Source organism: Artemia sp. Qi Xiang Cuo, chromosome 2 (genome assembly GCF_049724085.1).
Source record: "Artemia sp. Qi Xiang Cuo chromosome 2, ASM4972408v1, whole genome shotgun sequence".
Classification (NCBI taxonomy): domain Eukaryota; kingdom Metazoa; phylum Arthropoda; class Branchiopoda; order Anostraca; family Artemiidae; genus Artemia; species Artemia sp. Qi Xiang Cuo.
In genome coordinates, this window is record NC_142795.1 from 84,722,366 (window position 1) to 84,748,089 (window position 25,724).

Sequence of the window (25,724 nt, forward strand, 5' to 3'; positions counted from 1 at the left end):
TCTAAAAATTTTGATTGGATGTGTTTGGGGAAAAAGTGGGCGTGAGAGGGGGGTTAGTTGCCCCACAGGGCACAACTTCTAACCCTTGCTCTAAAGACTGTTGGGGGAGGTTTCCTGCTCAAAAGTATATTTTCCCGAACTTTAAACTACGTGGAACAAAATGGCTATCTAAAAAATTTGATTGGGTATGTTTGGGGAAGTGGTGGGCGTGGAAGGGTGTTAGTTGCCTTCCAATCACTTTTGACTATTAAAAAGAATCCTAGCCCTTTTAATTCCAATCGAATGAGCCCTTTTTGAAGTTTCTGCTACAACGCATTCTATAAAAACCTTATATACCCCAGGGGCTTAACTTATAACCCCTGCCCTTAGGGCTGTAGGGGAGTGTCCTCCTCAAAAACATAATTTCTATCAGAAAATCCACAACGCTGAACAAAATGGCTATCTCAAAATTTTGATTGGATGTGTTTGGGGAAAACGTGGGCGAGAGAGGTGGGCTAGTTGCCCTCCAATCACTTTCGACTATTAAAAAGGGCAGTAGCCCTTTGAATTTCCAATCGAATGAGCCCTTTTTCAAGTTTCTACGACAACGCCTTCTATAAAAATTTATATGCCCCCAGGGCACAACTTACAACCCTTGCACTGAAGGCTGTGGGGGAGTGTCCTCCTCGAAACATAATTTCTATCTGGAAATCAACTACGCTGAACAAAATGGCTATCTCAAAATGTTGATTGGATATGTTTTGGGAAATGGTGGGCGTGGAAGGGGTATTAGTTGCCTTACAATCACTTTCGACCATTAAAAAGTGCACTAGCCCTTTAAATTTCTAATCAAATGAGCCTTTTTTGTAGTTTCTACGACAACGCCTTCTATAAAAACCTAATGTATCCCCAGGGCTTAAATCTCAACCCTTGCTCTGAAGGCTGTGAGGGTGTGTCCTTCACAAAAACATATTTTCTATCTGGAAATCAAATATACTGAACGAAATGGCCATATCAAATTTTTTATGGGATATATTTTGGGAAATGGGTGGTGTGGAAAGGGTGTTAATTGCCGTACAATCACTTTTAACTATTAAAAAGAGAACAAGCCAATCCAATTTTGGATTAAATTGACGCTTTCCGATGTTTCTACAACAGATTCTTCGATACAACGCGCTCTGCTCTAAAGGAAAAAATAATAAATGACATATTGTACTGACATCGTCCTTATACTGTCCTTAGGGCATAACTGAAAACCCTTACCTCGAGTGTTCTGGGGGAGTGTCCCTCTCAAAAACATATTTTCTATCTGGAAACGAACTACGCTGAACAAAATGGCTATCTCCAAATGTTGATTGGATGTGTTTGGGGGAATGATGGGCGTGGAGGGGGGGGCTAGTTGCCCTCCAATCACTTTCGACTATTAAAAAAGGCACTAGCCACTCCAATTTCCAATCGAATGAGCCCTTTTCGAAGTTTCTATGACAATTCCTTCGATAAGAAGTGCCCGGGTATGGAGAAAGAAAAAATAAATAAATAATACATTGTACCCACTTCGTTCTTTACTTAGGCAGCGCATCGCGCTGCCTATGATATTCACTCTTGGTTTTATTCTCCCTATTACCACAACATCTTCCGAGTATTTATTTAGCATATTAAGCAGCTTAAAACTCACCTTCAAAATCAGACAGGAGAGGGACGGTTGAATGGTCTTACATAAATATGTCTATCAATTGCAATCTCAAGGTAGATATTGATGATGTTTTAAGCAAATTCAGGAAGAAATCAAGACGGATTAAAATAGAAGAAGTAATTACAGCGCTTATTTTGTTTTGTGTCTGATTCAAGGATCAGAGAGATTGTAGCTCTTCACTTTGGCTAACTGAATTCATTACTTTGCCTTTTTAGTAGCATAGAAATAAATAAGCTCAAAAAGGGAGCTATAACTGCAATATACTTAGTTTCTGGTACATTTCTGGTGTTCCAGCCGCTTTCAGCTAGTGCCCCCCCCCCTTCCCTGAACAGGAATCCTAAATAAGCCACTATCACCTAATCAATCAAAGAAAATTACAGAAACTTTGAAAATAAAACACACAAAAAATTTTTTTTGGCAGTTTCATCACCCTGACAGTTTGAAATTGCAAAATGTATCTTTATAAATAGCCTTATTTCAGGCAGGGATGGGGAAGGTAGACCCTAGTGTCTATATATAACATAAGGATAATATAATCTTTTCAGATTTCAAATGATGCGAATTTTAACGAAACAAACTTACAAATGAGTGGCATGATGTATCATCTGTTTCATTAACAGGGGTTTCAGCAGGATAGTTTACAGAGTTATAATTTGTGCCACTTGCTGCAGGACGTACTACATCTTGTAAAGTATCTTCAAACTGGACACTATTATCTGAGTTTGTATCAATTCTGTTTCTCTTCACAGGGGGTGGAGTCATTTGAGTCCTTTCAGAAGGATAACTAGGCTTCTGTAGCTGTTTAGCTGTCCCTTCAAGGTCACCAAGACCTTTAATTTTAAGCATATCAGCTACTTTTATCAATGAGTTTACTTGAGCTTGTGCAACAGTTACTTCACCTGTGTAAATAAACTTCACCAAAGCTTGCATATCATTAAATTTCACATCACTTAGGATAATAATAGGATGGGAGTTTGAGATCCCAAGAAGCAGTGTTTCAAAGTAAGAACTGCATGCTGAGAGAACAAGTCTATGACACTTTATGCTTTGACTACCACAGGAAAGTGTGACATCTGTGAAGTATTCACTGTTCAGCAATGATACAAAAGTTCCATGAAATACATCCAGGTAGTTGTTCCACTTCAAACAGAATTCCTCTTGACCCATTTGAGGAAATAGTGGCCTATTAAACACTAGAACAAAACCAATGCGCTGAAAAGGAATGAAAGACATTACTAAATATTTTAAAACACAGGCATTATATGCACTAAAATTGAAAATTGAGAAAGAAGACTGTTTTTACAAATTAAAGAATACAGCTAGATACAATGATTTTCCTGTTTCAAAGTTTAAGGTTATAAATATACTCAGTATGGAGAAGTTTTATGTCTCTAAATATTCAAAAACATACTTTTATAGTTGACTAAAATTCAAGACTCAATTTCAGCCACTTTAATTTTGTATGTAGCACTGAATACTCTAAGATTTAAACCTATCTCGAATGCTCACGTCAAGTCTTTTATCTTATGGTAACTAGTCATATGCCAGATGAATTTTAACCCCTCTCCGTTGTGGTTATAAGAGCGACATAGCCACTATTTTTGTGGACTGAAGCGTCACTAGCCTTACAGCATTGGGAGGAGGGGAGGGAAATTTCCAAAATGTGCCGCCGAATTCGGGTAGGTACTGACGACAACCAACATTTTTTACTTCATTTTTTATGCCTTAAAATAATATTTATTCGTATTGGAAAATTCACATTTATATTTATTGTAGAGAAAAACTCAGGTATAAAAGCAAAATTAAGACAAAGAAAATAAGAGAAACTTTAAGTCTGCGCGGCTTTTCCACTTTCCACTTTTCTAAAAGTAGGTTAAGGTTAATTTTTTCCAGCATGTATTTTTCCGACATCATGAGCAGGAGATGGTCAAATTGATCGTTTTCCATAGTTGACATCAATCTATTCTTGACGATTTTCATCTTGCTAAATTTTTATTCACCCTCGGCCGATGTCACCGGAATAGGTTTTGCAAAAGTGAATGTTTTGTAAACTAAAGGCAACCGTCCTATGTTCTTTTTCGCACGAGAAAACAACTAGGCAAACATACGGTATAGCCGTACTACTATGCCGCGAACCTCTACAATGTTGTTTTGTGTACTTTTGTGGTTCTTACTCTCTTTTCTTTTAAGGTATGCTTCAAAATGGAACTGAACTGAACTAAAGCATACCAAATTGCATGCAAGAAACAAAGAAGAATTGAGTTTTGAAATCACCTTTCAAGTTTAATAGGTTACGATCAGGTTTCCCTATAAAAGCTTTTGAATTTGTTTCCAGCTTTTCAATTTTTCCAAATGCTTGAAATAAATACAGGCAAACAACTGTGGTAAAATAAAAGTAATGCTTCAGACATTTCTTGAGGAAATTTGTCCTGGTCCAATCTTGACAAATATCGGAGTCTCAATTGAAGAAGATGCAGCTGAAAAAATTGAAGTTACTTATCCTCTCATGTCTGACAATGGAATATGGCAAAAGAAAAAAACATTGGAAGAAGTTCGCTATTCAGAAATTGATCACAAAGACGCGGTATGAATCAGAAATATCTTTACTCTTCTTTCTTGCATTATTGACTTGCAAAAAACACTGGACACTTGAAGTTAAGTTGGATTCCATCACTAACGAATTAAACGACTGCAATGCAAGTGCTGGACATGGGGTGATCCATCAGTGAATATGAAACTACGTTTATTAGTCAGTCTCAGAAATTCATTTCTCAGAAAGTGTCAAGAATGAAAGGAATAGAATCTGAAGGCGAAAGCTTAGAGCAAGGTGGAATAATAAGAGTCGAACGCAATCCCGGGCTCAGGAAAGAAAAACTTTCAGACTCAGAAAAGCTGAAGATTATCAAACTTCAAACCATTTCAGCCAAAAATCAATTTTTCAATAAAGGAGGAAATCCAATCCCAGAGTTTCAAACACCAGTTGCGGTTTGTTAGAAACTGGTACAACAAGTACCCATACCTAGAGTATCGTGTCGAGAAAGATTTAGCCTACTGCTTTGTCTGTCTGTTGTTTTGCCACGAGCGAACTTTAACTCAAAAGCAAGATAGCTTAGTGCAATTTAAGTCAACAGAAAGCTTAATCTGTTTTCAGTCATACCTCTTGTTTTAGTGATTTGCAGCCTCAGCCACCTCGTGTCACGTATTCTGAAACTGCTAAAGATATTTCTCACAAAAGTTCAACAAATATCCTAGCTGTAAGTACACAATTTGATAGGATTGACTCCCAAAGTGTGGACAGAATATTGCTTTTAAATCAAGTCCAATTGTTTTTTTTCAGATATGATATTGTGAGCATTTGTGATGGACTGAGTTTTCCAATACTAAACTGTACCCGATACTGAATGGTACTAATTGTAACAATAACCCGGATATTAAACTGTCCAAAACCTCATTTGACTTATCTAATATTTTCAGATTGGAGTCAAATAAATATTTTATAAAAAAAGAGTTTTAAAAAACCACGTTTTACAAGTGGACTAAAAAAGGGGAAAATAAACTTTTTGCCCCGATATTATTTAGACGTGGTGTGCATTTTCAGTCATCTTCCTATTGATATCTAACTTTTTATCATACAAGCATAATTTTATGAATGCTGTGGATGACAAATTTACAGTTCTTTATTTAAGTAAAATGCGGACCACGTTTAAACCTTTAGAACTGAACAAGTTATTCTCCTTTTTTTCGTCCATTGGTATTGTCAAATGTGGTGTTTTAAAAGTTTATTTTTGCAAAGTATTTATTTACCTCTTTTTGGTTTTATTTTAAAATTGATCCATAAAAAATTACTATCAATATTACTAGAAATTAATTTTTGATTAAATCTTTCATATATATTTAACTTAATGAACAATAATTTCAACTATTAAGCACAAAAAAACATTAGGCACGATCTTTAAGTGATAAATATTGCAAATTCTTATCGTTTATATTTCGCACATAATTGACTTCGGTTTGTCTAATCACTGCTGAAGTAAGAGACTAAATTATGAAAAAGAGAGGACAAAGAATTTTTACCTTTTTAATTTTCATTAATCTCTAGTAGGACATTGGACTTGTGAATGCTGAATCTGAATTTTATTTCCTGTTATGAAGCAACCCATACATCCAGCATTGAGATCACAAATTTTAAATTTTCGGTTAGTTCTATGTTTTTGAGATTCAAATATATTAAAATATTAAAATGTTAAGTAAAGCAAAGCTGTACACAAATTTTGAAGCAAAATCAGATGAGAGGAAGGGGTCAAAATAAGTATCTCAATTTTTGGCCTCAGACAGACATAGGAAGCAAGTTATGGTAAAAAAAAAAAAAAAAATTTTCTTTCAAACAGTAGTTAGTCTGTTATAGATTTTATGGGCAAGGCCTGATTTAGGAAGAATCCTGAGCAATAAAAAAATTTTAGGCTCAACTTGAAACATTTAAATCAAGTTTGTAGTATGACTGTAAACAAAAATGTAAGTTGTGTCATCTTTTAGGTTTTTGTATGAATCATGTTTAAAATAACAAAATTATGACCATGATATAGGCTATTTTCGGTATATTTACGATCTTCAACTTTTCTTTGGATCTTAGGAATACCCATATGATATCCAGAATCAACAGAAAGTTAATTATTCTAATATCAAAATTCAACGATCAAGATTTGCCACATAGAAGTTAGTAGTCAGTTAAAATACCCAATTCAGGGGAATTTTGATCAACAAGTGTCAGTTTGTTAAAGCGCAATAAACTATCAAAAATTTGATTGAAACACTCAATAATTGGCTACTAATAAACTAAAAATGATGATAAGATTAGGGATAATTAAAAAACCTATCCTGAATTTTTAACTATATGTGATGAAAAGATTAGTTATTCTGAAGGGCGGCAAACATTCCTTTTAATATGCAAAATTTTTGTATTTTCACCTAATTTAGTTTTGTTTTTGTGAGTTAGATGACAGTCCTGGTCAGTAGTCTTCCATACAGGGTTTGAATACTGCAGTCGCGTGAGTTTTAGAGATATCGGATTATACGTATATATATATTATATATATATATATATATATATATATATATATATATATATATATATATATATATATATATATATATATATATATATATATATATTTAAAAGTTCAAACGTGGTCCGTATTTTACTTAAATAAAGAACTGTAAATTTGTCATCTACAGCATTCATAAAATTATGCTTGTATGATAAATAGTTATATATCAATAGGAAGATGACTGAAAATGCACATCACGTCTAAATATTATCAGGGCAAAAGTTTATTTTCCCCTTTTTTAGTCCACTTGTAAAACGTGGTTTTTTAAAACTCTTTTTTATAAAATATTTATTTGACTCCAATCTGAAAATATTAGATAAGTCAAATGAGGTTTTGGACAGTTTGATATCCGGGTTATTGTTACAATTAGTACCATTTAGTATCGGGTACAGTTTAGTATTGGAAAGCTCAGTCCATCACAAATGCTCACAGTATCATATCTGAAAAAAAATGGACTTGATTTAAAAGCAACATTCTGTCCAGACTTTGGGAATCTATCCTATCAAATTGTGTACTTCAAGCTAGGATATTTGTTGAACTTTTGTGAGAAATATCTTTAGCAGTTTCAGAATACGTGACACGAGGTGGCTGAGGCTGCAAAGCACTAAAACAAGAGGTACGACTGAAAACAGATTAAGCTTTCTGTTGACTTAAATTGCACTAAGCTATCTTGCTTTTGAGTTAAAGTTCGCTCGTGGCAAAGCCTTCTGCACTTTTCTTAGAGCTTTATGGCCGTAACCATTTTGGAATATCAAAAAGTGGTATTTTGCACAATCTTTGGCTTCATCTTCACTTTGGTACCGTTTTTCAGTTCCTCCCTATGATGCTTCTGAATGTGGGTAGCTAGATAATCAGAGTCAAATTTGTAATACCTTTCATCTTTCTTTCTTTCTTTAAAAACAAACTTCACACACAACTTTTATCCTAGTTCTGGATCTTTTTGTTTGTTCTCTTAACACTTTCCTAAACAAATAACCTAAACAAATAAAATAGTGCTCCAAGCTTCTTTTAAGGTCCAAGTACAGTATTGCACAAATTTAAATTACAATTATAATTCCTAGATTATTGAGAAACTTAGTTCCAAGTAAACTTTCCTCACTCTTGAGAAACCAGTTTGGTGATAGTTTATTTCAATGTGCGTATGTGTTGCAGAAATTTTCTTTTGGAATAGCAGTATACTTCAGGTTACTGAGTTTCCTGCCTTCTTTTTTTTGTTAAATCAAGTCTTAAAATAAGTATTATGTCGCAAAGTAACAAAACTTTTGAATCTAGCATTAAAAATGGGTTTCTTTCACTTCAAATTTTAATTCTTCATACCTTCGGTTATATAATCTGTTATAGGGCTTTTGAGAATAAGAGAAAGAGTTCTAAATAAGCTTAATATAACCTTGACATTCTATGGGCTCATGTATTAGCAAAATATGTCAGCTGTCTCCAATATTTTGGAAAGAAATAACAATATTTCCCAACAAGTTCTTTATCGGTAGAGCCACTCGAATTGTCCTGGCTTACCAACACATTGAAAAATATCAAGTTTTGTAGGGCTCCACCCAACATATCATTTTCTAGGGGCCAATTGGTTTTTGTTAACATTGTGCAGATGAAGCAGTAAATTTCATAGTCTTTCGCCCAATGGAAGTCTTTAATAATATTAGATTGGACCAACAAAATACCAAGTTATGTTGGCTTTACTTGACAAGTCATTTTTTAGGGGATGGTTGGTTTCTGTCAACTTTGCGCAGATAAAGCAGTAATTTTTGTTTTCTTTGCCCAACAGAGATCTTCTATGACAATACATTGGACTGAGAAAATACCAAATCTTGTGGGGCACTACTCGACTGGTCGTTTTTTAGGGGCTGATTGGTTTGTTGACTCCGCGCTCATGAAGTAGTAAGTTTCGTAGGGCTTCGCCTGACAAAACCCATTCAGATGCTTCACTTTTCACCAAAAAATAGCAGCTTTTGTTGGGATTCGCCTGACATAAGTCCTTTCTGACGACTTCAGGGGGGGGGGAGTCCCCTTTAGTGGCACCCTTGGTTACAGTTAAAGGAATCTGAATGTCCAGTTAGATATGTAGGGAATAATTTGACTAATTGGAAACAAAAAATTCTCATATTTTCAAAAGCTTTAATTGGCAACTTGCCCATTTTTTTGGTCAGGACTGTGTCTCAACTTGGATTAGCATTTTTTTTTTAATCTTGATTTTGCAATCTAGAGCTCATTAAGAAGTACTTAAAAATCCTTCAAAATTACAGAAGTGAATTTGATTTATCTTCTGATGATGATAGTCATGTTACTCATTCTTAAAAAGAAAGAAGCAACTCATTCAGCATGGTAAACAAGAACTAACTTCAGTGAAAACAGCAATGCTTATATCAGTTTAGACAATAAATCTTCATTGCATTTACAACCAGAGTTACTTCGTGTTAAAGACAGTTTTTATTATTTGACAGAAACAATTGATTAAATGAGTGATGAAACAAGAAATTTCATGTTGAAAAGAATGTATTTATTTACTGCTTGCAATGGGTAAGATTACAAAGAGCCTGTTTATGAACCTTGGCTGGACAGGTCTGAAGTTTGATTTTTTTAAGTATTTCAAGAAGAAATCTTTGAAGAGATTAATTTGTACTTCCACCCTTGTTGACAGACGTAATATTTGCATTTCGCAAATCTTGAGGAACTACTTAAGGATCCAGAGACTTTTGGACCAGTTTTGCTGAGGGAGGGGCAGGTTCCAAATGGGTCTCTTTCAAGGTCCATTGATGAACTCCATCAGGGCCAACAGACTTATTTGGATTCAATCTTTGAGCTGCAGTTCTATATCCACAGGTTTGATGGTGATAATTTGCATAGGTTTCTCAATATTGTAGTCCAGAATTTGTAGCAAGGGAGCATTATCTGGAGATGTGAAAACTGACTTACACTGCTTATTCAAAACATTGTGTAAATCACCAGGATTGCTTATACTATTCTTATCAACTGAGAGTTGTTACTGAATGTCTACTGGCTTTTGAATTGAGGCATATTCCAACACTTCTTTGGATTGGCCTTTGAAGCTGATGCTAAGTACTTCTCAAACTTGCAAGGAAGTTCTCTTGTAAGGTGCTGGACTTCATTTTGTATCAGTTTAAAATTGTAATATTTTGCCTGTGTTGGAAAGTCCTTGCACCTCCTCCAGAGTTTCTTTTAGATTGCTGGTCTGATTTCTTGTGTCACGTAGGGGAGCGTTCTTGATCTTTGTTTCCAAGCGGCTATTGTATATTTTGCAGTTGCCTGTATCAGCACCTTTTTCATATCAAGCCATGCTTCCTCTATATTTTTCTTCTCAACAAAGAACCAATCTTGGTTAGCTAAATCTTGCCTGACCTTGCTGTAATTTGTAAACACACGCTTTCTAAAATGGTCTGTTTGTAGGTACAGCTTTAGTCAACAAGTAATGGCTATACGGTCACTTGCCCCAAAAGCTGGCTCTTGGTCAACACTTTTAATTGCTTCCTCATCTTTAACAAATAAGAGATCTAGGAGAGTTGTTTTCTGGCCCCCTTGGTACCTAGTTGGGAAATTAATCGCCTGATATAATCAGGGCTGCCACCAAGTCTTGACCATAAAAATAGTAACTTTAGGTACTTTTGAAGTAAAAAAAAAAGTGACCAAATAGTAACCAAAAGTAAAAAAAAGTGACCATATTTAGGGACCTACAAATAACAATGACTGGTCAAGATCACCAACTTTGGCACCGTTACAAGTTAGCTTCAGAAAACTAGACACTGAATTCAGGTCTAGATGATCTTCATTAGCTTTTTTTCTCAGATACATTGACTTTATTCATATACAAGGATACAATGAAAAAAAGGAAAGAAAACACAAACAAAAGCTAAAAATTGCACAGTACTGACTTTAGAAATCACTGCTTTCAAATCACTTCTTTTTCTTGGGGAGGAGCGAGGAAATCAAGCTTGCCTGCCTTTTCGACACTTTCTGCTGTATGCACTCGTTTTCTTGGCAGTTTCTCTTTCTTCACTTAGCCTTTTTGTTGCTGCTTCAACCATTGCCTGGGCAATCCCAATTCCCACAAGGTCTTTTGCTTTTATCGCGTTCTTTATTTTTTCATTAGCTTCCTCGATCAGCTTATCAGTAACTTTACTTTGTTGAGTGTGATTCGATTTTATGTCTTTGAGATTTTCTTCCAATGCTTCAATCTTCTTCTTTTCGCTTGCTATCAGCTGCTCGTTTTCTTTCTGCTTGGCAAGTTTCTCTTCTTCCTCCTTTCGACGCGCTTCCATTTCGTCTTTTTTCCTACGCTCATTTTCAAGATGGGCTTTGTAACTCTGACTTGAAGCCCGGCCAAGATCAAGCAGCTCTCGCGTAATTAGCAAACATTCAGGTCGGTTTCCGGATCTCTTCATACCATCACAAATCACTAGCCTTGCATTTAGCATCTTCAAACCCATGCAGGTTTTATGCTCAGTTAAAATACAACCTGACTTTGAGAAGGTTTTCTCGACATCAGCATTGCCATGTGACAGGAACAAACTGGCCTTTACTACCCCAGAGATCGGGTTACCCTGACTGTCTTTCAGGTCAAAAAAATACTTCCAAAATTCTTCAACACTATGTGTGGCAATTGGCGACTCAGGCTCAAGCTGTAGTAGCGCCCACTCATCTTGGACTCTGTAACGGTTTACAGTGAAAGGCATCACTTGACAGATCTTCAACAAGTCGGAGGAACTTCTGGGAAGCTTACGATTTTCACGGCTAAGGCAATGAAAATATTTCAAGACAGATCCAGATGGAAGCATCTTTTGCAAAATATGCTTGGACGCAGAAACGTAGACATCTTTGACCTTGGTACAAAACTGAGCATGCTCTAACTCTGACAGATTTGCAAGGCATTCTCCAACTTCTTGGCCCCACTCTACATTTTCTAAGGAAAGAAAGTTTTCAAATACGTCTAAATCTGCAACCACGACCCTCCGTCTCCTATGAATATCCACTAGAACCTCAGATTTCAAGCACCTACTCAGCAGGATAAGCAGAAGCCTGCTCATTTCTTCATACAGAACATGGACCAGAGAATCCTCCCGCTGGAACATTCCAGTGAAGCCAGCAAACAGGTCAGCCAGTGAGGCAACGAACAAAACCAGAGCTTTTGTTGCAGGTGATTTTAGCAACGAAACGATTTCAGTATTTCCACTGAACTTCAAATAACTGATTCTGATTTGACGGAATGTACTTCAAAAAGAACTCGGTAAGTCCATCCCACTGCTCGAGGAGCCTCCTCGCTGCTTCTCCAAGAGTAAACCACTGGGAGGTAACATGTTTTACAAAACGATGAACCGGAAGCCCAAGGGAACATTATATCTTCGTGCATTCCTCTGCACGTAGGAGCCACCCATGAAAAAAAGTAGTACACACGATTTACAAGGTCAGAAACAGCCTGTCCGTGGACTTCTAAGTCTTTCAAAAAAGCATTGTGAATCATATGAATATTACAAGTGCCAACATCAATGAGGCCTCTGTCACTACGTAGCAACTTAACCTATTCATTAAAAAGTCGCCACACTGTCTTGTTGACATTTGGACCCTTGCTGCCCAACATCAGAAGATTAGCAGAAGGTAAATTGGCAGTAGCCAACGACTGTTGCAAATGTGCTAGCAGATCTTCTGCTGTGGCTCTTGCAACTAAGAAAGTCTCCAAATGACAGCAGGAAACTTTTTCTGCCAACTCAGACCAACAACGTAACATGACGTTCAGTTCTTTCACACCTTCAGCGTTTGTTGTTTCATCATATAGCAATGTGAAAAAAAGAAAAATGTCTCCAAGGAGCCTTTTTCTAAAATAGGGATACAATACTTCTGTTATTATATAACCGAGCTTGGTTCGCCCAAGACTGAAGTCTTTAGCAGCAGGATCTCCAAACATTGCTCTAAAAACATCACCGAGACCATCGCACGAAGCTGCTGATATATCTGATACCACGTTCTTTAGAGCCCAAATCAGTTCTGCCTTTAGCGACGCATCTCTCTTTGCAATCATTTGCAGTTCAACTTGGTGATCCTTTACGGAAGCAAGAGTCGAATGTTCACAGGCAGCAGATTTTGGCTGAAGAATTAGCTGCAAGGGATTCAGCGAAGCTCTCACATTTTCTACGTGCTTTGCTCCTTGGGATTTTCGTAATATCGCTTGTCACCATTTAAAACAACTGAAAGTATTGCAGCAAACTTTACAAAAAGCCCCTTCATCACTCTTTGTGGATGCGCATCAGTCACCCACGCATCGTCCCGAGTCGTCGACTTTTTTTAACCAAGTAAAGTTGAACTTACACTTCCCCATTGCCAGAACCTTCAATACTTAACAACATTAAAATCTGCAAAAAAAACATTAATATCTAACGGTGCTACCAAGTGGATATTACCATGGCCTTCGTTAGCATGCCATTGAAACAGCCAAAACTGTGTCCTGGACATTCTTAAGACAAGGAATAGTATGGTTGCAACTGTGAAATTATCAGGTGAAACACAAATCATGTTTTTGTTACACTACATATGTGTAGATGTGCCTACATGTGTGTCAGACAAAACCATTTTATCACAATTATTTGAAACAGATTGAAAAAACAAGTCCAAGCGCCATAGAATAAAACAAAATAATCTCGCACATGGCCAACCACTACGCATTATAAGGGGGACGCAGTTCATAGGCCTGATGTGCTTTTCAAGGTTCCTCTTCAAAAAAGTGACTTTTAGGAACTTTTCAACAAAATAGTGACTTTTTAGGGACCTTTTAAAAATACTAACTTTTAGGGAAATAGTGGCCTCGGTGGCAGCCATGTATAATGAATGCCCATGCAGACACTCAAAGAGTGGGCCATTCTGATAATCATTACTACCTGTAGCAGCATAGCCATCAACCCAAAAAATTTGGGGCGGGTTTAAGTCTCCAACAATTAATATATTTGGAGAGGAATAACTCATCACTGAATTTATAGCATTTGCAATTGAAAGATGAAAACTATTCTGAGAGGGGGAGCTTGGGCCTCTATAAATACATCCTATAACATTTCTTATACAAGAAGACTTCTTATCTGATAGAACATATGTTATCAGTTTTTAATTCTGATTTTGTTCCTCACTTTTCCTCCAGTGTAAAAATCCTAGTTGTTCTGCTCAGGGTAGTATTCTTGGACCAACCCTCTGCAACTTCTACATAAATGATGAACTCAATCTTGTATCAAACCTCCTTACTCTCTATGTAGACAATTTAAAACTAGTGGGTAGAGCTGCAACAGGGTCTAACCTACAATAAATTCAAGATGACCTTAACAGTCTTGGCAGCTGGACTGATAGATGGCTCCTTGCCTTCAATGTTGGTAAATGTGATTTATTTTGGCAAAATGAATAAAACACCAGCAAAATTACCTCACAGACAACCCCTTTCTGCAGCTACTGAAGACAGAGATCTTGGAGTCATTATTAACAATCAATTAAATTTTAGTACCCATGCCAAAACTATTTCATCATCTGCCTTTCAATCCCTTGGTATTATAAGAATGAAAGCAAAAACAATTTCAAGCCAGGGTCCTAGGGTGTTCATGAATCTTTATAACATATTGATAAGACGGAATCTTGAAATTGGAGTGTCTTTAGCACCTTATTTTTTAAATATAAATTGTTCCTGGGAAAGATATAATCCAAAGCAACTAAGATGGTCTGGGAATCACAGCAAATGTCTTATGAAGCATACCTACACCACCTGGTACTCCCCAACATTAAATTATAGGAGAAAACAGGGTGATATGAATTCAACCAATATAAACCATTTCTGCTCTTCTTGCCTGCCCCCTGCACCACACGCTAAAGAATCTAAAACCTAATAAAGCTAAAGGACCAGATGGTATTCACCCTAGGTTCCCAAAAACTCTCACACAAATTTTATAATGTTTGTTGTAACCTACAACAGTACCAAACGATTGGAAAGTAAACCATATTCCTAGTCTTTTCAAAAAAGATAATAAAGATAAAATATGCAATTGTTTATACATCAATCATCAACCACCAAATAGCATAAAAGATTATTTATCAATATCGATTTGTACAGTCATCATTCTACATTGGCTCTTGCAGCCCCATGTCTACAAATTTTCTTAATGAGGACAACAATGTAAACTGACCGATTTTTATCAGGATGAGAAGAATGAAACCTGGGCATCATTGTTGACGATAAATTGAATTCACTTCCAATGCCTGATCTAATGTTAGTTCTGTGGTAGCCTACCCAGTCACAAAGGAGAAAGATCTTCAATAGAAAATGTTAAAGAAAGGCAACAAAACTTGTCAGCAGTTGTACCAAGCTCCCTTAGCAAAAAAGATTGAGAGTGCTGTATTTATCCACACTGGCTGGGAAGCTCACAGATCTGTACTAAAAATATAGTGGATGGTGTCATTCTAACCAATTCCCATCTCCATTGTGGATGTTGATTGAGCCAATCTAGCATTTAGTTTATTGATTTATTGTGTCAACATCATCACCTGCAGCAATGTCTACAGGGGTAGATTCACCTTGCTACTTGCAAGTACAATTTAAGGTAATATGACTAGAGGACATTCAAAGAGACTAAATGTTGCATTGAATGAAAGTAGCATTTCACCACCTGAGTAAGAAATCACTTCTTCCACCAGAGTTGCCAACATGGGCGTAAAGAGGGGCAGCTGCCCCCCCCCCTAGAACGTCAAATTTACACTAGATATGGCAAAATAAGCAGATGATTGAAAAATCTGTTGAAAAAAATAGATGGCTAAAAAAGCAGTTGACAAAAGGTAATTGACTGAAAAAGCTGGAAAAAAAAACAGCTGGAATGACAGAATAAAAGTCAAACAACAAGCAATTATCCATAATGTCCTGGAAATATTTAGCTCTAATCCATGAAGATTAATGCTGAAGCTTATTGATGATTTATGATTTTTGATGATAACTTATTGATAAAGATTTCATATGCATGATGGAACTTGCTGGCAATGTAAGGTTTTGTGAACTGCCAATATAACTTCAGCCCCCACCCTTCATCACAGAATCAGGCTGTCCCCCTCTGAGAAGAAGCTACATATGCCCATGGTTGCCAACCTATGGAACCAGCTCTTTGAACACACTTGTATCTACTGAGACAAGAACAATTTCAAAATATCCTCACTTTGCCTAAAAAGCACTTGGATATAAGTCAATACAGGGGTTGTACAGTCAGCAACGTCCAAAATTAGGGACTTAGGAACCTTCCTAAGACCAAAATTTGGACCAATTAGGGACCAGATCGGGACAGCATTTCAGTAACCAGGTTAGCAAACCAAAGAGCAGTACCTGTTTTGACCTTCCGGTTAACATGAAAGAAACCATAAGTCAACAATGCTTGGAAGCTCATGGAAAAAGCTAAACACCACTATACAGACTAGCTTGTTTAGTTAAGCAGCTGATAAAGACTGTCTTGTCGCTGCTGTACTAACAGTCTATGGGATACATTTTCAGGCATCTTTAAAGTAGATATCCGGACATGTAGTTCTTTTCCCCACAATTTACTTCCCCCTTTCACGATTTCAAAATATCAGGTTGAACATTTGGATTATCCTCAACCAACTCTTTTAAAACAGAATAACACTAACTTAGTACTCTGCAACCAAAACAAAAAAAAAATAATTTTTGAACATTATGCTGAAAGATTTTCTCAAGGACCACTTGGGCAGTTTTGACGTTTCAAGAAATTTTAACCAACGTTCAAATGTTTTTTTTCTTGTGCATGTATTCTCAATAGCTCATACATGTCTCTGGGGCATCAAATCGTGTGAAAAGTAGTGCGCCGAGTCCTAATATAGTAGTTTAGTGGCAAATTACTGGCAAGTGGCTGTGCTAGTGCTACGTTAATGACATGTTGATATTTTTTTTAATAAAATTTTATAGCCATACAGCTTATTTTTCGATCTTACTCGTCAAACTTAATTAACTAAGTGGCTGCACCTCCTCACCCACCGCGACAATAAAAGACCATAATAAATTCGGATGTGGGGTGATTGGTAAAAGAATAAACAGACAGTTCATATAACCACTTTAAAGTTGACTCAGGACTCAGCGGATGTTTTCCTTCGGTTAGATGAGATCAAAGCCAAAACGCATTCACTGATAATGTTCAACAGTCATTACCAGCCAACTAAAACATGTAAATATTACACCAGGACAAAGTTGCCATTAAAATTTATGCAGTATCATTTATGTAACTTGCAAATATTTCAAATACAAAGGTTGACGCATCAAAAAACATAAAACGAACACTGTAAACAATAGGCGTGGCAGTAATTCTTCAGGTCCCTTCTTGGGGATTTTTGTCAACACATCTGAGATAAGGTTCAGTTTCCTTTTGCTAACTGTCAACTCAACTTTGTCCAGGGCAGCTTTCAACTCTTTATCTTTATCATGCTGGACTTTCAAACTATCTAGCATAACTTTGGCAACTTGTAGTCCAATCAGGTTGTTTGATTTGATGGCACTATCCAGCTTTCTAGCAGCTTCTTTGAGAAGAGTCAGAAATTTTTTCATGAACTGAAAGCTCTGCTTTCTTTTCTTTCATTTTCTTTTCCAAAGCATCTATGGATTCCTTATCTTTGTCAAACCTCTTGGTCAACGCCAGACACTCTTTTTTTTCACACTATTTTTCTCTTTTTCTTTTTCCTCTTCGGCTTTTCTAGCTGCGAAGTTTCCAGGTACCTCTTGTAAGCCCTCCTCGCAGCTTTAGCGTAGGATATCATTTCAGAAGATATTGGGTACAGTTCTACTTTTCCGCAGTATGGTTTTAGGGGATCTTTAATGGTCAATTTAGCATTAAAGGTTCTCTTTAGCATCAGTGTTTGATGCTCATCAAGCGCATTGATTTTACTCAGAAAAATCCCTTTCTACACTGGCCCTTCCATGCAAAATAATGAGACTGGACCATACAACATTCGTCAGATTTGGGTAGCTTTTATCCTTGCTACGTGTAAGGAGGTGATGCCAATAAGTATCAATGGGCCTGTCACAAAGGTCTTGTGGTTCTTCCTCCAATTGTATCAGAGCCCATTCATCTCTCAACCTATCTATATCAACACAAATAGGCAACTGGTGCATGCCGTGTTGCCGTACTTGTGTATTATGTGCCACTCACTGAAGTTTATGCTGTGTAAAACTTGAGAACAAACCGCTTGCTTTGTTAGTTTTTTTTTCAGCTTAGCAAGAGACAAGACAAAGACAAAAAACAGAATATATGGGATATATAATTTGGGCTATATATTTTCACATAAAGGGAGGGCGTAAAGTATTTAGACAGTTTAAAATCAGAAAAAGATTCTTTCTAGGTATGTGGCCACTAAAAGTTACAGAAGAATAGCAAGGTATTTGGAAATTTTGTTAAAAAAAAAGAAAAAAAATCTCAGCATAAAGTAAATGTAATGTTTCATTTCAGTGTTTTTTTTCCAAGTCTTAAGTGTTTTTTTTTTTTAAGTTAAACACCTAGAACCTGAACATTATGCCTTTACTAGGATCAGAAGAAATGTCAGTAATTCAATGATCTATTTCTGTTATTTCGTATGCAAAAAATAATTCAGACAAAACTACAGAAAATACTGAAAAATTATGTTAAGTTAAAAAAGATTGATAGTTACTAGTGGTGGATTGTCACTAGTGATAAATTACTAGGGGTGGCAACCCTGAACTAAAGGAGATTTTGGGGAACAAATTTTTTTCAAGAAGACAAATGTTTGGGGAAATCTCCAAAAATTTGGCAATTAGTCAAAGCACTGGTATTTTCAGACAAAATCTGCCAACAAATTTTACTAGGACAAGAAAAGTGCCAAATAGCATTGCTACTACGGTACCCCACTTTTGCATGCCCCCTCCCCCCCCGCAATGTGCAAATATATAGCCCAAATTTTATAAGTCCAATACATTCTATCACCTGTCCCTTGTCTTTGTATGCTGTGAAACTGGTTTTGTGAGATCTAACCTAAGTGCATTTCTTAAGTGTGCTTCATTTAATTAGCAAGTACCATTAAAAACTCATTATTTGATTATAATTAATTAAAAAAACTTTTTCCACAAAATAAGTTTTTCAAAGAAAAGTAAAGAACTCCATTAAACAAAAAATGATCAAAAATAAAATCAAATAATCTACCAAGCTCGAAACAACCACAAATCAGCATCGATAAATAAATGAAACCCAAAACAAACAGAAATTACACTAATTAACCAAGTCAAACTCAAAACGAGCAGAAATTAACATAAGTTGGACACAAAACCCCTATGCCTTCCCAAGCCTAGAAAATAATTTGAACTTTACTGAAAAATACAAATGAATGTGCATTGTTAGTTTAATATACATAGACTGATATTTAGTAATTAAAATGTTAATATTATTTGATTTATTAAAGTTATAAAAGTAAAAACATTTATATTTTTTTCAGTAAAGTACAAATTTTGTTCTGGCCTTGGGAAGGCATAGGGGTTTTGCGTACTGTTTAACTTAGTTTCATACCTCCTCTAGTTGACCTGAAATGGAAAACTTGATACCATTTGCAAAAAAATCTGTTTACTTTCTTTGATAGCTTTGATACACTCACACTATTTTGATTTGGTTAAATTTTAAGAGCAGAAGTAGCCTCAAAAGTTTGAACATAATACCCTCAGTCATTCTTGAGATACTGCTTAGATGCCTTATTGGGAATTAGCAGTATCACAGTGCATTTTGGCAACATTTAGTTTTTAAACATAATGGGCAAATGGGAGGGTGGGAGTGGAAGGGGGATTAGTTGCCCTCCAATCACTTTTGACTATTAAAAAGGGCATCAGCCCTTTCTATTTTCAATCAAATGAGCCCCTTTTGAAGTTCCCACAACAACTCCTTTGATACAAAGTGCCCTGGTCTAAACAACAACTACAACAAAAAATATTACTAATCACTTTCAACTGTTAAAAAGGGCACTAGCCCTTTGAATTTCAAATCAAATGAGCCCTTTTCTGAAGTTTCTATGACAACATCTTCTATAAAAACCTTATGTTCTCCCAGGGCATAACTTAGAACCCTTGCTCTGGGGGTTGTGGCAGAGTATCCTCCTTAAAAACATATTTTCTATCTATAAATCAACTATGCTGAACAAAATGGCTATCTCAAAATTTTTATTGGATGTGTTTGGGGGAATGATGAGCATGGGGGGCTAGTTGCCCTCTAATCACTTTTGACTATGAAAAAGAGCACTTGTCCTTTGAATTTCCAATTGAATGAGCCTTTTTTGAAGTTTCTATGACAACGCCTTTTATAAAAACCTTATATGCCCCCAGGGCATAACTTAGACGGGCGTGGGGGGGGGCTAGTTGCTCTCCAATCACTTTGGACTATTAAAAGGGCACTAGCCACTCCAATTTCCAATTGAGTGAGCCCTTTTTGAAGTTTCTACAATGACTCCTTCAATACAAAGTGCCTGGGTATGGAGAAAAAAAACCCAAAAAACAACACATTGTGCCCACATCATCCTTTACTTAGGCAGCAATAGCGCACTGCCTATGAAAAGGTGGGCGTGAGAGGGGGCTTAGTTACTGTCCAATCACTTTCAACAATCAAAAAGGGCACTAGGCCTTTGAATTTCCAGTCAAATGAGCTTTTTTTGAAGTTTCTATGACAATGCCTTCTATAAAAACCTATTATGCCCCCAGGCCATAACTTAAAATCCTTGCCACGTGGTTGGTGGGGGAGTGTCCTCCTCAAAGAAATATTTTCTGTCAGGAAAACAACTATGCTGAACAAAATGGCTATCTCAAAATTTTGATTGGATGTGTTTGGGCGAATGATGGCCATGGGGGGGGGCTTCTATGACAATACTTTCTATAAAAACCTTATATGCCCCCAGGGCATAACTCAAAACCCTTGCCCCAAGGGTTGTAGGGGAGTGGCCTCCTCAAAAACATATTTTCTATCTGTAAATCAAATATGCTGAACAAAATGGCTATCTAAAAATTTTGATTGGATGTGTTTGGGGGAATGATGGACAGGGGGGGGGGCTATTTGCCCTCCAATCACTTTTGACTATTAAAATGGGAACTAGCCGTTTGAATTTCCAGTCGAATGAGCCTTTTTTGAAGTTTCTACAACAACACCTTCTATAAAAACCTTATATGCCCCCAGGACATAACTTAAAACCCTTGCCCTGAGGGTTGCGGAGGAGTGTCCTCCTCAAAAAGATATTTTCTATCCAGAAATCAACTATGCTGAACAAAATGGTTATCTCAAAATTTTGATTGGATGTGTTTGGGAGAATGATGGACATGCGGGGGGGGGGCTAGTTGCTCTCCAATCACTTTTGACTATTAAAAAGGGCACTAGCCCCTTGAAGTTTCTATGATAATGCCCTCTATAAAAGCCTTATATGCCCCCAGGGCATAAATTAAAACCCTTGCCCTGAGGATTGTGAGGGTGTGTCCTCCTCAAAAAGATGTTTTCTATCTGGAAATAAAATATACTGAACAAAATGACTATCTCAAAATTTTTATTGGATGTATTTGGGAGAATGATGGGTGTGGGGGGGCTAGTTGCCCTCCAAACACTTTCGACTATTAAAAAGGGCACTAGCCCTTTGAACTTCCAATCGAATCAGCTTTTTTGAAGTTTCTACAACAATGCTTTCTATAATAACCTTGTGTGCCCCCAGGGCATAACTTAAAACCCTGGCACCAAGGGTTGTGGAGGAGTGTCCTCCTCAAAAAGATATTTTCTATCCAGAAATCAACTATGCTGAACAAAATGGTTATCTCAAAATTTTGATTGGATGTGTTTGGGAGAATGATGGGCATGCGGGGGGGGGGGGGGGGCTAGTTGCTTTCCAATCATTTTTGACTATTAAAAAGGGCACTAGCCCCTTGAATTTCCAATCAAATGATCCTTTTTTGAAGTTTCTATGATAATGCCCTCTATAAAAGCCTTATATGCCCCCAGGGCATAAATTAAAACCCTTGCCCTGAGGATTGTGAGGGGGTGTCCTCCTCAAAAAGATATTTTCTATCTGGAAATCAACTATGCTGAACAAAATGGCTATCTCAAAATTTTGATTGGATGTGTTTGGGGGAATGATGGGTGTGGGGGGGCTAGTTGCCCTCCAATCACTGTTGAATATTAAAGAGGGCACTAGCCCTTTGAACTTCCAATCAAATGAGCCTTTTTTGAAGTTTCTACAACAATGCCTTCTATAAAAACCTTGTGTGCCCCCAGGGCATAACTTAAAACCCTGGCACCAAGGGTTGTGGGGGAGTGTCCTCTTCAAAAGATATTTTCTATGTGGAAATCAACTATGCTGAACAAAATGGCTATCTCAAAATTTTCATTGGATGTGTTTGGGGGAATGATGGGGATGGGGAGCTAGTTGCCCTCCAATTACTTTTGACTATTAAAAAGGGCACTAGCCACTCCAATTTGCAATCAAATGAGCCCTTTTTGAACTTCCAATGACAACTCCTTCTATACAAAGTGCCTGAGTATGAAAAAAAAAACACATTGTACCCACATTGTTCTTTACTAAGGCAGGGCTAGCGCACTGCCTATGATTCCATTTTTTTTTGAAGGTATAAACCCAGAGGCACTGATTTATCCTGACCCAATTAAAAAACAATTTACAAATCTTTTGAAAATTGCCAAATTTACTTTAGGTCATAAGCATCATTCTTTGGTATTTGGCCCATGCTGACTTTGGTTACTAGTAATGTGCAGTAATTTACCATTAGGCCTATATAGAGGGGGGGATGAGTGGAGGTAGGAACTTCAAAGTAGCCTACCTTCCTGGGACATACCCTAGCATGTACATCCATCCCTGAAAGTTTCATTTTCCTAACCCAACCCCTTTCCAAGATAGCCAAAAGTAACTAAAGTAGAATTTTACCCTATATTTTTGCCCAGGATTCATTACTGAAAGTTTTATTTTCCTAACCCAACCCCTTTCCAGGATAGCAAAAAGTATAGCTAAACTAGAATTTTACCCACAAATCTTCTACCCTTCCTAAAACTGCATTGTTTATCTTTTAAAAGAATATCTAGGCCTATTGGATCTCTTGAGTTATGCTGTCTGCAAGTCCTGTGGATATGGTCAGTCATAAATTTCTGAATCACTTTTTTGGGGTCTCTAATTGCCTTGAAATGACTCAAAGAATTGATAAAGTATTTGAATTACTCTTACTCTAAGCCTATCTACCTTAGTTTAACCCTAGGACAGATGATGGCCTAGTTACAATTTCTCCTCCTCATAAAGAGACATGTTAAGAAAACAATTCTTACTTTATAATGATCCCAGTTAACATATTATTCAACGGGAGAACCTTTATTTTAAAATTTTTCCTTTTTTTTCCTTCCTTTTCAACTTAAACCAAAGAAATTATGATTCTCCCATGCTTTCACTACAATGTTTAAATCTTTTGAAACTTTTGCTATAAATCGTTTTTATAGATGGCGTTCATTGTGGTTGTAAATTCCGTTTTTTTTAATGATAGAAAATTGCAGGGGCGAAAATACAGAATATTGCTAGAAACATACATATACATACAGTTTTTCTAAGAAATTCACGAATTTCTTAAAACCTATATAATAACAGAGCATATACCCCCACCCCACTAAAGTGCAAATATGTAACTAAAATTGCATTCTGAACCTAAATACAACCATATGAACTTTACCCCAACAGCTAAATATGTCCAAATCAGGGTATATATTTGCGCATCAGTGGGGTAGGGGCAAATTTCATTTTTGATCCAAATGAAGGTTATATTTGGAATCAGAATGCAATTCTGGGTTTATATTTGCACACTAGGGGTACGGGGTTATAATCATTTTTTCCTTAAAAAAAATTTTTTTTTAATTAAAAACAGCATGCCATTAACGAAAATTTTTATGAAAATTTTTATTTTCATAAAAATTCGTTTTAATTTTTTTTTTTAATAAAAAAAAGAAAAAAAATGATTATACTAACACCACCCCCCCTCCCCCCACCCCCAAATGTACAAATATATACCCAGAATTGTATTCTGATTGATCATGGCTCATGAGCTAAATTTTTGAATTAAGACCAAATTGGTTTAATTTATGAAAAACTTGAAATACATGATTAGAGTAACATCAAGACAGATAGTCTCTAAGCTGGTATAAGTAATTTACTACCTACAGAAACCAAGCCAATGCCTCTATAATTACCATACTTACTCTTGTCGCCTTTCTTATATTGGGGTTTAATTAGGTTTTCTTAAAATCGGTAGGAATTAGTGTTTCCACTAGGTGTGGTCCAGGAAGAAGTAGGTGAGCCCAACAAATAAGTAGATTGAAAGCAGAAACGGTTTCAAATATAGGCATAAAGAAAGTAGTTCATGGCCTAGTTCATGCCTAAATTAATTGAATAATAATGAAATGAAAGTAGACTTTCCGAGGCTCACATAAGGGTTTTCTCTGATAAATGACTTTACTTGTAAAACAGTTACAAAAATAGAAAGGGAAAATATCAGATAAAATACTGGCTAGCTAAGCCAAATAATCGGTACCAGGAAACTTTTCAAACGCTTCAAGCTTTAAAGATAGAATTTACTTATAAATACTGTTTCACATTTCAAATCTAAAGGGGAAATAGTCATCTGTTTTAGCATTCTGAAGCTGTTGCGTTGGATTTAACCCGCTTCAGACCCTTTTTAAGCAAATTGTCATCGAGCATGTTTCTGTGGTCACTTTTTAGTTTTAGTTCGCACTTTTTCTAAGAGTGTTGCAAAGGGTAACACTGGCTAGCCAATCGCCCTTTTAAGTCTTGATCGATTTTAAGAGACGAAAGAGTTTTTCTACTATGACATTTGAAAATGGCAAACAAAAGAGAAATTTCACTACTTTCAAAACGTTTTCGAAGTTCTAACGTCCAGTAAACGTTTGTATACCTGCGACATATTTCCAGAACAAAGCTGGGTCAACACTTGCACTGTCCGTGTCATCTGGGGGACAAACTAATGCCAATTCTCACCATTCCCTTTTGATGCTTGGTTTGTTCCACGAAGAGAGTCTAAAGGATGTGAAAAAAGGTTGCAAGGGTTTAGCTTCTCCTGAAAGAGCGAAAGACATACTGAAAACCTTAACATACTTGTATATTTCACCTTTAAACGGGAATCTCTTCTGAAGGTGTGTTACTGCATCTTTGTAGAATTCTCTGGCTAGACTCTTGACTTTATGCTGCTTTCGGCGAATTGGGATCAGACTTCAAATCTGAAAGGTGGCTTTCGATATTCAAACCAAAATACATCTGGTCAAGCTTAAGGTGATTGTCTTTGTTGACCAGGTCTACATCCTTGATGTTTTTCTTGGTTCCGAGTGTAGGAAGCAGCAAGTAAATTCATGCAGAATGTCTTCACCACAGATACTACTTCTTTTTCCAACTTGAAAAAATGGGTGCCTCAGTTTGGAAAAGCGTATTGAATTCGTTGAATATTCCAAGAGCATATTCTACAAACTCCATCAATATCAGCTGATAATGATTCCTTAGCGTCGATAAAAACTAATCACTACCATGCGACGGGTCTTCGACTGTTAAATCCATCCAGTAACGTTTCAAAATGTCCCATTGCTCCCTCTTACATTGTATTGGAAAGAAAGCCATCGTGTAGGAGCAAGAGCAACAGACTTTCTTTCAGGAACTTGGGTGAATATTTTAAATTACTTTTATTCATGTATTTGATTGGTACTTTGCCTAAAATGGGAAAATATAGTTCGACAAAGATCCTCAAGTCCTTTAGGTTGGGCAAGAGAATATTTTGAGCATATCAGCTTTCGTCTCTAGACGACCATAACCAAATGTGACGCAAATTACCAGCTGTTTATCGGCAGACACGTCTATGGTTTCATCCACGATTACAGAAAAACAGTATTGTTTCA

The 25,724-nt window shown here is 36.5% G+C and overlaps 1 protein-coding gene across 4 annotated transcripts in view; it reads right to left on the reverse strand.

The window, feature by feature from the left end:
• The window catches only part of LOC148955722 (protein jim lovell-like), a 61,944-nt gene extending 38,713 nt beyond the window's left edge, over nt 1-23,231 (reverse strand). For 3 of the 4 annotated variants that reach the window (XM_089103676.1, XM_089103700.1, XM_089103691.1), the window contains exons 1-2: nt 23,106-23,231; nt 2,255-2,884 (exon numbers count right to left, since the gene is read on the reverse strand). In XM_089103676.1, coding sequence (XP_088959802.1) covers nt 2,255-2,839 — 585 coding nt within the window. In that variant the 5' untranslated portion in view covers nt 2,840-2,884; nt 23,106-23,231. The remainder of the gene's footprint in view (nt 1-2,254; nt 2,885-23,105) is intronic. The other variant, XM_089103684.1, reaches the window with a different exon arrangement.
• Nucleotides 23,232-25,724: the final 2,493 nt, after the last annotated feature.